The sequence below is a fragment of the Pempheris klunzingeri genome, chromosome 4 (assembly GCF_042242105.1).
Source record: "Pempheris klunzingeri isolate RE-2024b chromosome 4, fPemKlu1.hap1, whole genome shotgun sequence".
Taxonomy (NCBI): Eukaryota; Metazoa; Chordata; class Actinopteri; order Acropomatiformes; family Pempheridae; genus Pempheris; species Pempheris klunzingeri.
The window spans coordinates 20710291-20723982 of record NC_092015.1 but is presented as its reverse complement, the minus strand read 5'-3'; the positions used below and the strand labels follow the sequence as shown (position 1 = coordinate 20723982).

Sequence of the window (13692 nt, the reverse complement as noted above, 5' to 3'; positions counted from 1 at the left end):
CCGCAGACTAGAGCAGCCATAAAACCCACACAAGTAGCCCGGCTCAGGTACAGCTCACACATGTAGACATTTGGCGTCTCACATATTTCCGCAATAGTTTTGATGTCTTTACCTGTAGAATATGTCACATTTCTTTAAACTCAACAACCCCTGTACCGATTTCAAAATAAAAGCCTCTAGCATTGGACAGAATTTCATCATTTGTTAACATGGCTTCTATTTGATGTCATTACCAAAGGCAGATTCAGTGTAGAAACGTAGGGTTAGCATTAGAAGCAACAGCCACATCACACGCGTGTGAGCTGAGGCAGTTCGGCGAGGTAGACAGTGTGGCTCAGACGAAAGACATTACATAGCAGCATTAATCTAATGGTATTATTTAGCATTCTGATGAGATAAGGCACTTTAGTAACTTTGATAACTGGTTAAAAGGAGTTTAAAAGCACATTAAGATCAGCTTTTTATACAGATACCATGAATAACAGATGGTGGTTTATGCTGAGCAGTTTGTGGGATGTTTTAGTTAAATGAACAATGCAAAAATCAATAAACTGACAAATTAAAAAAAAACATATTGATCCCTGCAAGATTGAATGGTTAAATGCTTTATCAGTGCCTTTTTAAAGCAGACAGGAGCTTTACCAAAGGTGTCTTTTGCCTGGATAGCGACTGAAAACAAAAGGAGGTGCAGGTAAAACCCCACTGGCGCAGTAGATCGGACAGGCTTTAAAGTCACAGGGCCAGTCTCTCCATGCGTATCGGACGGCAGCTACTACATCAGTAGGCGGACACACATTGGCTGATAACTGGACAGAGGTCGAATCCCACTGCATGGTGGGAGCTGGAACCCAATTAGACTTGGGCCCACATGGTGCCTTAATTCCTGAGCAGCAGATCTTGACAAAAGAAAAGAAGGCAAGCGGATGAAAAGAGGAATAAAATCTGAGCTTATTTATTTAGCAAATGTTTGTTCTAGAACTCCTCAGGTCAAATATCAACTACATCTAATGGTTCTTTAATAGTGTTTTTGTGCTGCCAGCCTTACCTCAAAGACGTCTTTAGACGGTTTGACAGAGACTTTCTGGTCGTAGGTAATGTTGATATACATTTCAGAGGACATGATTTGGTTGGGGAAAGGTCCGAGGAAGTGCACGTCCTTCTCGTTATAAGCCACTGCCCTGGCTCCCAGCGTCAGTCTGTAGGCTACGTCCTGCTTGTCCCGGGGATGGATCCTGAAACAAAAAACAAACTAACTTTTTAACTTATATACAAAAGAAGGTCACATCATTATATCTGCAAACTTTTCATAGAGATACACATCGACAGCGAGCAGTTTCCCGGTTGGTATGTCACTTCTCGGTACATCTAGCATGTCTGTTGATGTGAAGATTATGCCGGGGATTTACTGTGTGTATATGGGTCTTAAATCAATCCAAAGACTTAACTGGAAGCCAGAGCACACACACATTTGAACAGGTGTGAGCAAAAAAACTCATTTATCAGGTCAAACCTGCCATGCTAGTCACAAATAGCTGAGCTCCTCTACACCACACCCATCAAAGTTAGTTCTAGGATTTGCAGTTCCTGGAGTGATACAATGTGTTAATCACACACACCGTACAAGTGCTGCAAAAGCTAAGTTTAATGCTCCATGGTACTGTAAACACGTTATGGATAAAGTATAAAACACAATCCTTACGTGCCGAAAGGCGAGGTTGGATCCGGCAAGTCTATAGCCACGGCCATGAAGGTTCTTGGCATCAATGAGTTCGGGACAAAGCCAACGTCTGCCGTCTGGTGCCAGCGGATGTCTGCAAAATAGTCATCTGTGGAGTTTTTAATGTCGGTGGACAGCTGCAAGTACAAAGAAATCCTGAATTAGATCTATAATACAGCAAAACCTTTCTATGGTCTATTTTTCCTACGTATTGGCAGAGTAACAGCAGATACTGCTGTCGGCCAGTCTGTCTACTTTGATGCCACCGCTAAATACCCTAAAATACCCTAAAATACTGGCGCACCTGGACAAACCCAAAGGGGAAGTCGAGAGCCGTCTGCCCCCCTGAACCCTCGTGAAACGACATCCTCCAGTCGTCGATCATAGCAGGGAAGGAACAGTTGTACAGGTCTTGATGATAGAGTGTATTTGCCTCACCTGAAAACCAGAGAAGCCTTATAGATACATGATATATTGCACATGTGGCTACAGCGAATATCTGATACCTCCAGGTAATCTCACCTTGGTACCAGAGGGCTCCTTTGATGGTCATGTTGAGCAGTGGGTGGATCATTGAATTCCACAGGATAGAATTTACTTTAGGACTGAGAGATTTTAGCATGTAAGAAGTAGCAACAATGCAGTTACTGTACAAGTGGTAAAAGTTAGAACATTGCAGCACATGGTAAACTGAGATAAGCATCCTAAATCAATACATATCAGACTGCAGGTTAACTGAAGTGTTTTTTTTATTTTAATCATTTCTTTACCCGTTGCCGTTCTCCTCTAGTCCACACTGCTTCAGTGCTCTTGAAGATGACCAGACTTCGACAGGCGTGCCTCCCCAACAGGACTCCACCAGTCCGATCGGGTACTTCAGGATGTCGAACATGTAACGTCCAAAGAGCCAGCACACTGCGGAGAAGTCTGCCACTTTTCCTGGAAATAACATTCACATTAAAACAGTACAATACTTCCCCCGTGCTGTGACTGGATTTGGGCACGTATGTATGGAATATATGAGTGTCTATTACGCAGCATGTAGAAGTGTCTCAGTTGCAGTTCAATAGCCCAAACCAAAAACGTTAAGCTGCAAACAATTCTTTAAACAATCCCATGAATAAATAAGCAAATCCATGACTTACTTTTTGTGGGCACAGACCATGGAATTTCCACTCCAATCAAATCAGTGAGCTCAGTTTCGCTTTGTTTCAAGGCTGCCATGAAAGTCCTCACGTGAGGATACTTTTCTGCAAGGGCCATCTCCTCTGATGCATTGAAAATCTATTTTATAGATCAATAAAATGAATAAATACACATCAAACAGATAGTTCTTAAAGTCTAGAATGCTTCTTGCCACTAATGTGTTAGTGTAACATTTCTGACCATTATAGCCATAGACGGACTTTTAAGGTTTGTGTTTCTGCCGGTGTCATATTTCTGCCATTGATTCAGTCCTTTAGAGCCCATTCTGTCGCACCAAACCAGACGTACACTGAATCCAATATTCTGTGTGTAATATAAGTGAAAGGGTTTTTGTTTGTAGACTTGACCTACCTCTGACATTTTAAAGTACATGTTGCTCTGCCCGCCACACAGCCAAATATCTCCAAACAGCACATCTGTCAGAGACACCGTGCTGTCCTCTGTGGCTGCAAGCACAATGTAGGGACCACCTGCTTCGACGGGGTCAAGGGTGACTCGCCATGTACCTGTAAAAGCAATCATTGGTATGTGGACTGTAGTAAAAATATAAAAAAGCGGCCGAATGAATAGAGGCAGCTTTTACCCTTTGATCCTTTTCAACAGGCTGAGAGGTAACTTGTGATTTGCGATCGTGCGGTCAGATTTGTGGTTAAAATTGACTTGACTTTTAGCTCATTTAGGAAGCGCAAGTAGATAAAAGCAGCATGTACATCCTATATTTTAGGCACAGTAATAACGTAGTTGAGTAAATACTATATGGACTTGCCCCACCAACATTAATGGATTTTATTAAACCAAAACGTGCTGCTGGCAGAGCCACTCGGTCTATGGTCAGAGGAGACTGTGACGTGCCCTACAGACGCACCACCTTTGGACAATCTGTTCTTTCAGTCAGGGGCGGTAATATTTGGAACAGCAGACCCCTTCCCATAAGAGAATGCCCCGCATACAACACTTTCAAGACTGAACTTAAAAACTGGCTGAAATCGCATCAGCACTGTCCACACTAGAGCCCTGCAGGTCGTCTTCTTCTGTTTTCATGTCTCCTCATTTTGTCTTCTGTCATGCTTTGTGCTGCATGATCACCTGCCCATGCACCATTGTCGGTCTAGATGTTTTGTTAATATTTTAAAGGTTAATTGTGTCTACTATGTATATGAATGTGAACTGCTGGTATTTTACACCTTGCCCAGGGACAACAGTTGAAAAATAGCTTCCTTACGCTAATACTGGCACATTTACAGAAATGTTCATTAATGTGTACCGTCCCTGTTAAATAAATAAAATAAATAAACTGCGAAACACCATAAATGCATTGCACCTACTGCAAAAAAAAAAAAAAAAAAAGGAGAAGTAAAGTAATTCTGAGACTTCCACTTTTTTTACAGGCCACACCCTGACAGTGACAGTCACTCCACAACAAAAGTCCTGGTAGAAGAATGAAGTCTCAGGACCAGGATCACTCAGCTCGGCCTCAATGGCTCTTCAGCCTGAGGGGTGTCAGCATAAACGCCCCACCTGTACTCACCTTTGGTCACGGGGACTGGTGATGTCTTCTGCACGACCGACCCTAACAAGTACACAGTGACTGAGGCACCTTCGGGGCCGTAACCCCACAGCACAGCTTTCTCTGGAGCCCTCTGCAGCACCATGTGGTCTCCATAGTAGGAGGCAAAGCGCAGCTGCCCGGCTGAACACACAAACAGTGTCCTTCATTAGTAGGCATACAGTGTGAACACTTAAAACACAGGAGGAGCTTTTAGTTTCTCTTTTAAAATATTACGGAAGTGTCAAAGAAACAGAAGCTAGCTCCGTCAGTAAACGTCAATGCTAGCATACATGTTTTCGGACCGCTCACCCGAGTCGTGAATGGATGCTACAAGTATAAACACAACGCACAGCAGCGCTGCCATGGCACGGACACAACCCGAGTTTATAAAAAAGCTAAAAAAACAAAATGTCAGGCGAAGTCAGGAAACGTAGTTGACATGCTCAGTGACGGCCCCTGTCAAAATGTCAAAGGACACTTAAAAAGCGACGCTTCCAGACGACGGTGACACCTGTGAGTCTTCTGCTCAGGTTTAAGGTACAACCGGGTTTTTTTTTAATCGATTATGTGACGTCACCCAGAAAAGCGCCTGACTGCACGCCTTCAAAATAAAAGCACGCAAGATGCGACGATGTGTCAGTGACACATCACACTGGTGACCTCCCAGCTAGAAGATTGCAAGGTCGGGCCAGTTTTTATTAAGATTTGCACGTGTGGATTTTGTATATTTTTGCTTGAATTGGGTTCCCTCACTTTACTGATCCCACGGTGGGGAAAGTTCATTGTTATAGCAGCTCAAGAGACAGACATAAAGCAAACAATTGAAGAAAGAGAGATTAAATAAACATGATATATACAGAAACATTATATACACGGAAACATTATATGCACAGTAATGCAATAATTATAAAGAAACACTGTGTTGATTGCACAGTTGCATAGATAATGATTGCAAAGGTCATACTATGTTGTGAGTGGTGATTGCAATGGATGCAGCAGGTCATAATGCGGCATTATACAGTCTGATTGCAGGTTAGGTAAATCAGATGACTCTTTCTTGTAGACATGAATAGTAGTCCGTCTCTGTGTGACTGGGTGTGCCCTGCCTCTCGCCCAATGTCACCCGAAAGACACAACAAAGCTGTACAATGGATCATTCAAGTCAGAGGACGTATTCAACATCTGCTGTACCATACCTGAACCTGACCTTTTGCATGAATTGATCAAAACTTAATTTGAACCGTTGTTTTGTTGAATTTCACATGATGCACATGATTTTGTCACGGCTAAAACATCTAAAAGTTTACATTATAATGTATAGATTTATACATGCAAGCCAGTGTGATGTAGGCCTACATAATCACTGAGTTAATAACCTAGTAACACAGTCATTTTATTAGCAAATCTTATTATTGTAATGGTCCATTAGTAGACAGTAATAATGACAAATATTAATGACTTACTTACACTGAGATTTGGAGAGAGCATCTCTCGAGCGAGGCTTATGTTCTAGGCATGACCAAACAAAACTCAGTAGCTGTTATTTGATAAATATTACTAAATAAATCAGTCTATCACTAAAAAATGGAATTCCATTTTGTTTGTATAAATTAAGACTACTTTAATGTTATTGTAAGACAATACATATAAGACAATACTATGCTCACTGAGACAAAAAGCAAAAGTTCATCAGTGAAATTGAATGTATTTCTAACATGTTGCAGTCGTCCCAGGATCGTGTTACAACTGTCCCCAGGGTTGGGAGTAGTTAACAAATGACATGAGATGGAGCTACAAGCACCTCACACTTGTTCCTCCTGTCCATACTAACCATAAAGAGAGCTCCTCCTGAAGCATTTTCAATGGAACAGATTTAGGATAACATCTACAGTGGTCAGTCTGAGCATAAATGCATGCGCTAGTGCTTGACACTGCAGTTTGTGGCTCATAAAGTTATTGAGGTCAGGTCCGTGTATCATGAATGTAACTAAACGCATATAACAAGTCAGTCAGCCGTTGTTGTGATCTGTGTTTTGATCTATGATTTGACGGTGTTCATTGCAGGTACTAATCATATACTGAAACTCAGCTCAGTGATGGACCTTCATTCTGCATACTCTGCCGGTGTTGGTGCATCTGCTGTTCAGTGATTACTATTTCAGGTATTGGAGCCCAGCATATTAAATTCTTGTCTCATGACAGTCTGCAGATACTGAGCCTGCAGGGTTGGCAAAGCAATCATTGTTATTAATTAGGTTGCTTGTTTTGCATATTTGTAGGAAGTAATGCTGAAATTGTCTGTATGCATGTCACATTCACAGATAAAAAAAAAAAGTAAATTGGAAAAAAATTGTTGGTAGATGTTGATTTACTGAAATATTAATCTAAAAATACACAAATGGAATAAACAGAGATGCAAATGTTATGAAATCAATCAATCATGATATATCCATCACCAACAGTGCAACAAATTGTAGTAGTCAAGTAATTTAAACTGACTATGCTTAACATTATCAGTATGCCTGCTGCCGCCTAGTCACCTAAGGAGTAAGGAGAAGATAGTTAAGGATAAGGTTTAAAATCCATAAAAAATAAACCTGGAGATGCAGACACTATTATATTGCTTTGAAATTGTCCTTTAAGCAAAAGTTTGCTAAACTGAAATTAGTAAAAAAAATAAAACGTCTATAAGAACTGTCCACAGAGCCACACACCCACAAACCAAAAGTATAATTAACCGTGCCGTGTGATGTGTCAGCTCTGCCCTGTAACCGACAGGTTGCTATGGCAACAGCCATTTAACAGTTAACACCCCAAAAGCAGCCAAGGCTGGAGGCTTTATGTTTTTGTGTTGTCCAGCCATTCATATGTCTGTGCGTCTGTTCATCCGTCCATCCTATTCTTGTAAATGTGATATCTCAGCAACGCCTTGAGGGAATTTCCTTAAATTTGGGACAAACATCCCACATCCACTCGGACTCCAAAATGAATTAACGAGAAATTGGTGGCCAAAGGTCAGCATGACCTCACAAAAAACATTTCTGTCCGTAACAGATGAATCCATCCGCTTCTGCTAAAGTTTCACACGTCTAACAGGATGAAATGATGACATATTGCGTCTTGTCTGTTCCGTTCTTGTGTATGTGAAATCTCAGGACACCTTGAGGGAATTTCTTCAAATCTGGCACACACGCTTATCTGACTCAAGGATGATTGATTTGATTTTGGTGGTCAAAAGGTTAAGGTCACTATGACCGCACATAATTTGAGAATTCATATGCTAATCATGTTTTTACACAACTGTCTAATAGGATAAAATAATGAAGTGATGACATTTAATATCCAAAAGGTCAAATGTCAGCTTCACTTTGACATCGTTATGTTCTGCAAAAACATTTTCCTGGCCGTTATTCAGCGCAATAACTCAGGAACAGAAGGGGAGATTTTGATCACACTTCACATTTGGTCGGATGCTGAATCAGTGACACTTAATCTTGGGTCTGGGCAGACATGGATGGAAACTGCAACTTGCCTGGTTGGCAGAGGCACACAACCATGAGGCGGTAATTCTAGTTTCTGTTTTAATTCTTTGAGTGAGTCATCTTCTCAAACACAGACAACTTCAGATGTTTAAACACACTTTCAGAAATGTTTATTGAGTCAATAAATCTCATACTGGACAAACTTTGCAAATATAGAAACCAGATCACATAATAAATCCACTTTAGGGAACACCAAACAAAAACAAGTCCGTTTTAAACCCAGAATCACAGATCACAAATGATCCTCAAAGAACTTTACGTTCTGTACAGCACACCGTGACACCCTCAATCCTCACAGCCCCAGTTAAAAGACAACTACAGCCAGTACTTGTGAAACTTTAAAACCAGCTAATATAATTTCTCAAATCTGCCTCTTCAGATGCCAGATGCAGCATACTACAGTGAGGTGAATCCTTAAGAAGGCCAAAGTAATTAACATCTATAAATTAAAACAACAGCATGAAAAATGAAATCAGGTGTAACATTAATTATCCAAGAGTTTACCAGCCAGGTGTTTATTCACCAAAGCATTTCACACATTTGCCTGTAGTTAAGACAGATGAACATGCCGTGCTCTGTTGGCATGCTACTTAATACACACACACACACACACACACACACACACACACATACATATAAGTGATGGATGTGGGCCAAAGAATGGGACAGCTGTTGGTTGAGGCATAAAGTAATAAGACAACTGTAAAGTGAGGAATAAAATTGTGGATTTATGGTGAAATGTAGGGTTACTACATACATGAGTACACAAGGGCTATGTGAATATAGAGATAATATTTGAAATTCCAACCCATGGCTCAGGGAATATCCAGTGTGTTCAGACACTCTGCGTGTTGTTACTCAAACATGATACAGTGGATATATATGAGACATTTACTGTAGAGTCACTATTTAGTTCTTACTCTGTTTCACGGTTTACCGTTTCAGTACCATATAAGCTTTCCTGTGAAAACAACTTCCGACACAGAGGCAGTCCAACATAAGCCACTGTAGCCATGCCGGTAAGGAAATGGAATGGGAATTATCTCTCTAAAGTGACAGCTTGGGAGAGATGCCTCTCACAGATTCACCCTAGAATGTACTTGTACTTTGTGAAATATGAAATGTGATCCCTTTATTCCATTAGCAATTACATCTTAGTGTTCTCGCAGACCTCGCCCACTATAATCATTAATAGTCATATGAAAATAAAAGTCTTGGTTTGTTTGGTTCCCGGCTGCAGTAACACACACGGTACCCATGTGTGTATGTGTCTGTCTGTCTGTCTGTCTGTCTGTCTGTAGACACATGCACACATACAATACAAGCAGTTGTAAATATAGGATATTATTACACATACATATTACATATATGTGCTATACATACATGTCCCTTAAATCAAAGGACCATATACTGTTGCCCATAAAGTTGGAATAAAATGTTTTTTTACCTCTTCTCATGAAATGATTGTGACAATGTGACTTATTCTTGATAAATAAAGTGTATATCTTCTCAACTTTATTGATCAAACTCTTCCAAACATATCACAGTGAAACCACAATTTACCTTTGCAAACTGTGTATTCAGGCTTTAACAAAATGGGGGGTATTGAATAATTATTATACCAACTTTATGGGCAACAGTGTATATATATACATCCACATAATGGTAATAAATATATGTCACATATATTACTACACTATACATTGCCTTTTTTCACTGTAAACAGTTTAACATTTAATGGTTCTCTACAGCTCTATTCTCTATTTAGAGTATTAGTCTAGCATTAAACATCTATTAACCATGTAAATATATAGTGGAGTACTGGCAACCTGAGCAGAACATGAAGTGACTACTACTGCGCTAACACAGCAGCACAAAAGCCAGGAGAGGTTGTCAGTCAGTGGTTGTGTGCAGAACAAATGGGAACGAATGAGAGAGCCAGCGTAGGCTTAGCTCGCCAGACCTCCTGCATAACTCATTATGACACAATGATTGGCCGTACATGGGAAAGTGTGTGGATGCCGTGTGCAGACTGCCATTTAAATGAGCACATTTTGCTTGTATAAAGAGAGATATGCATCTAATAAAATGCAACGATATCAAAGCGTTGAGATATGTTTGATTCTCGGGTGAGCAGCAACCTTACTGTTCACACCAGAAGTGCATTTCTGCTGCTCTGTTCTTTTCTAATCACAGGTAGAGCTGATCTTTATCAATAACCCCATGAATTCTTAATGTAAAGCACCCACCCTTATCTCTCTGGCTGTCTCTGTCTGCGTGTTTGCCATCTTTGTCCCTCTGTGCAGCTCCATGGGTCCCACCTGCTACCTGGAGTGCATGTTCACACTTTTGATGTAGCAGAGTTGAAAGTTAAAATATTGCTGTAACTGCTTAATCATAATACTATTTTATATCTATGTTCATCCTAATACAGTCACTGTAATTGTAGATGAATGTTTTAAAGGCCTGGAAGGTCATAACAGCTGCACTTGTCCAATTCGATATAAACTTTTTAATGTATTTTTTTTCTAAATAGGTTTTAGCAGAAAATTATAAGAATGAAAATATATTAAATGTTTAATGCGTGGCACTTTTCTTTCTCAGGTTCCAACCTTTACAGCATTGCAACTTGTTTTACATTGTTGTATTATTACTGATAGAAAGCTCAGCTCAGCTCAGGGATATCTGTTAACATTAATTGGTAATTGAAACATTGGCACTCTCCTGTTCTGTCTCTTCAAGGAACCGTACTATATACACAGAACTTAACTGTTTTGCTTATTTGTCTATTTGAAGGATATAATCTTGTCTTACTGAAAGCAGCCTTTCCAATCTTAAAAGTTAATCATTAAAAAAAAGGCATTTTTATCATACCATAAGGTACAGTAGCTGTAATTGGGGCCAAAATCCATTGTGTGCAAAATGCATTCCAAAGAGCTGATGCTTCAGCATTCAGCTATTCTGACTAACTTGTATTTCCACTATGTACAAATGTTGATTTGGTTGCTGCTTCTGTCACAGATGAGAGTTCAGATAGCTAGAAAATGACCCAGAATAAAGATTCCACAAATCAGGATACAGGATGACAGACTTGAGAAGGACATGAGCAAAACGGCAACTAAAACAAGGTGACAAAGAAACAAGGGAAGCAAACTGGAATATGTAATGAAGTCTCCGGAATGAATGCAGGCGGAATTGTTCAGGCGACTGAGGGGCTGGTGAGGAGTGATAACAGGTGTGGTGCAGTCAGGTGATGGAAAGGAGGGAACGTCTGAGGGCATCTGGTGGATAGAACGTAGAACGGCAGGTCTGGGGAGAAGTGAGCAGGGCTTTAGACGGGACAGAGCAGATACACCTTGTGACAGATTTGTTAACATGTTTGGGTGTTTTTTTTTAAATGCTTCCAAATTTAGTGTTGATAAAATAGTTAAAAAAAGAAGTTAAGAAAAAACTTGTAACTACAATTATGTACCAATCATGAATTTAGTGTGCACTGAATATAAACACTGTATATACGGAATGGACAGCACATGGCGGCAACACATGTATGCAACAGATACATTTATGACAGCACATTTAGTTAAAGGCCAAACATAATAAAATTACATATTCGACTTGGATGATCAGAACTGAAGAGGTCGAGCTACCAGAAGGCAGCATTGCAGATGTTAAGAACAGCTATAAATACCTTGGGATCCCGCAGGCCAATGGGAGCCACAAGAAGGCTGCAAGAAAGTCAGCCACAGCCAAATACCCACACAGAGTAAGGCAGGTCCTGACAAGTCGGCTGAGTGGGAAGATCAATGTCCCAGCCATCACCACATGTGTCCTGATAGGCCACTGATATCAAAACAGGGAAGCTCCTCACAATGCGTGAAGGGTTTCATCCCAAGTCCAGCACCTTGAGGCTGTACGCTAAGTGGAAGGAGGAAGGACGAGGATCCAGAAATACATCAGGAAGCTGGCCCCCGGAGATGAGCTGCTAAGCGAATACCTCAGGCAGCAGGAGAGGAGCAGAAGAGGAGGATGAGCCTTCGTGGAGATACAAGCCCCTACACGGCATGTGATGGACAGAAGAGGTGGCTGATATCAAGAAATTCTACCAGTGGCTGGAAAAGGCTGGGTTAACAGACAGCACAGGAGCACTAATCATGGCAGCACAAGAGCAGGTACTTAGTACTTAGATCAATAGAGGTGGGGATCTACCACAACAGACAGGACCGCAGGTGCGGGCTGTGCAAAGATGCTCTTGAAACAGTCCAGCACATAATAGCAGGGTGTAAGATGCAGGCAGCAACAGCATACATGGGACGCCATAACCAAGAGGCTGGCATGGTGTAGAGGAACATCTGCACTGAGTGTGGGCCAGAAGTCTCTGAGTCAGTGGGAGACACCTCCCAAAGTGGTGGAAAATGACTTCCAGATCCAGACTGACAAACTGGTGACCTGACATCATGCTGATTAATGAACAGCAAAAGAGGCCAGTGGTGATAGAAGAGGCAACGACAGCAACATCGGGGAGAAGAAATATGAGAAGCACGAAAAATACCAAGAGCTGAAAGAGGAGCCGTGACCCACCTTCAGGCTTTGTAAGGGCTATTTGACCAAGAGGGATAGTGAAAGAGTGCTGCGTCACATGACCTGGCCTCTACAATCACCTGACCGAAACCCAGCTGAGAGTTTTTTGGGATGAGTTGGACCGCAGAGTGAAGGAAAAAGCAGCCAACAAGTGCTCGGCACCTCTGGGAAATTCTTCAAGACTGTGCAAGAGTGTGCAAATCTGTCATCAAAGCAAAAGGCGGCTACTTTGAATAATCTAAAATACAAAACATATTCTGGGTTGTTAAACACTTTTTTTGTTCGCTACATGATTCCATATTCCATATTCTTCATAGTTTTTATGTCTTCAATCTTAGAAGATAATAATAGAACATAATAAAGATAAAGGAAACCATTAATTGAGAAGGTGTGTCTAAACGTTTGACTGGTACTGTACTTTTATAGGTAATATATGTGATCACAAACACACATACACATGACATACATGACATTTTCACAAATGTACATATCTATTTTTCTGTTTGGGTCAAATCAGTTTTTTTCATGTTCGCTTTTGCTCAAAGTGGTGAACAGCTTAATACAAATCATATTGTTAATGCAAATTTGAGACACTGAATTCATAAATACCTTGTGAATATTACAGCTAAAGTTGCAACAAGCTTCTCGAGCAATAAGCTTTAAAGCTTCAATTTTTTAAGCTCAGAGTCACTTCAAAAATATTCCCTTATCTGACCTGTTTGAGATAATTCCCCATAATTATTTTTTTTTTTAGTAAACAAAGTCTGCACTGTCCTTTTAGCTTAAATATATGGAATATAATTAGGAAAGGGATTAAGATAAGTAAAAGGAGTACAGATGTTTTACAGCTCTATCTGTATCTGTGTCATATGAAAAAACAACAACAACAACAACAACACATCATCTCACAATAATAAATGACCTGCAGCTCATATTGAGGTGCATGGAACAACACCTGCACCTCAGTATGGCTGCTTAGTAATATCACACATCAAGAAGACAAATGGCATTAACAATACAGAAAACAGGGATTTCTCCGCACATGGCCACTGCCTGTATTTACAGAAATAGAACAATGCTTTCAGCAATTACAGCAGTCT

The 13692-nt window shown here is 40.6% G+C and overlaps 1 protein-coding gene across 1 annotated transcript; it reads right to left on the bottom strand.

Moving 5' to 3' along the window:
- Positions 1–133: 133 nt before the first annotated feature.
- Positions 134–4840, bottom strand: siae (sialic acid acetylesterase). Its single transcript, XM_070828660.1, has 10 exons — positions 4782–4840; positions 4452–4613; positions 3275–3429; positions 2863–3001; positions 2488–2656; positions 2240–2322; positions 2022–2155; positions 1700–1854; positions 1046–1232; positions 134–896 (listed from the first exon to the last, which is right to left on the bottom strand). Exons 1-10 carry the CDS (start codon positions 4834–4836, stop codon positions 639–641), a joined length of 1497 nt encoding a protein of 498 aa, XP_070684761.1. The 5' UTR covers positions 4837–4840; the 3' UTR covers positions 134–638.
- Between the last annotated feature and the right edge of the window lie 8852 nt (positions 4841–13692).

Excerpts from the sequence above, each read along its gene's own strand:
- siae (XM_070828660.1), bottom strand. The coding sequence starts at position 4,836 with ATGGCAGCGCTGCTGTGCGTTGTGTTTATACTTGTAGCATCCATTCAC. Across the intron at positions 1,855-2,021 it reads TCCCCTTTGGGTTTGTCCAG|CTGTCCACCGACATTAAAAA; the intron begins GTGCGCCAGTAT and ends TTGTACTTGCAG. Across the intron at positions 1,233-1,699 it reads CCAACCTCGCCTTTCGGCAC|GATCCATCCCCGGGACAAGC; the intron begins GTAAGGATTGTG and ends TTTTTGTTTCAG.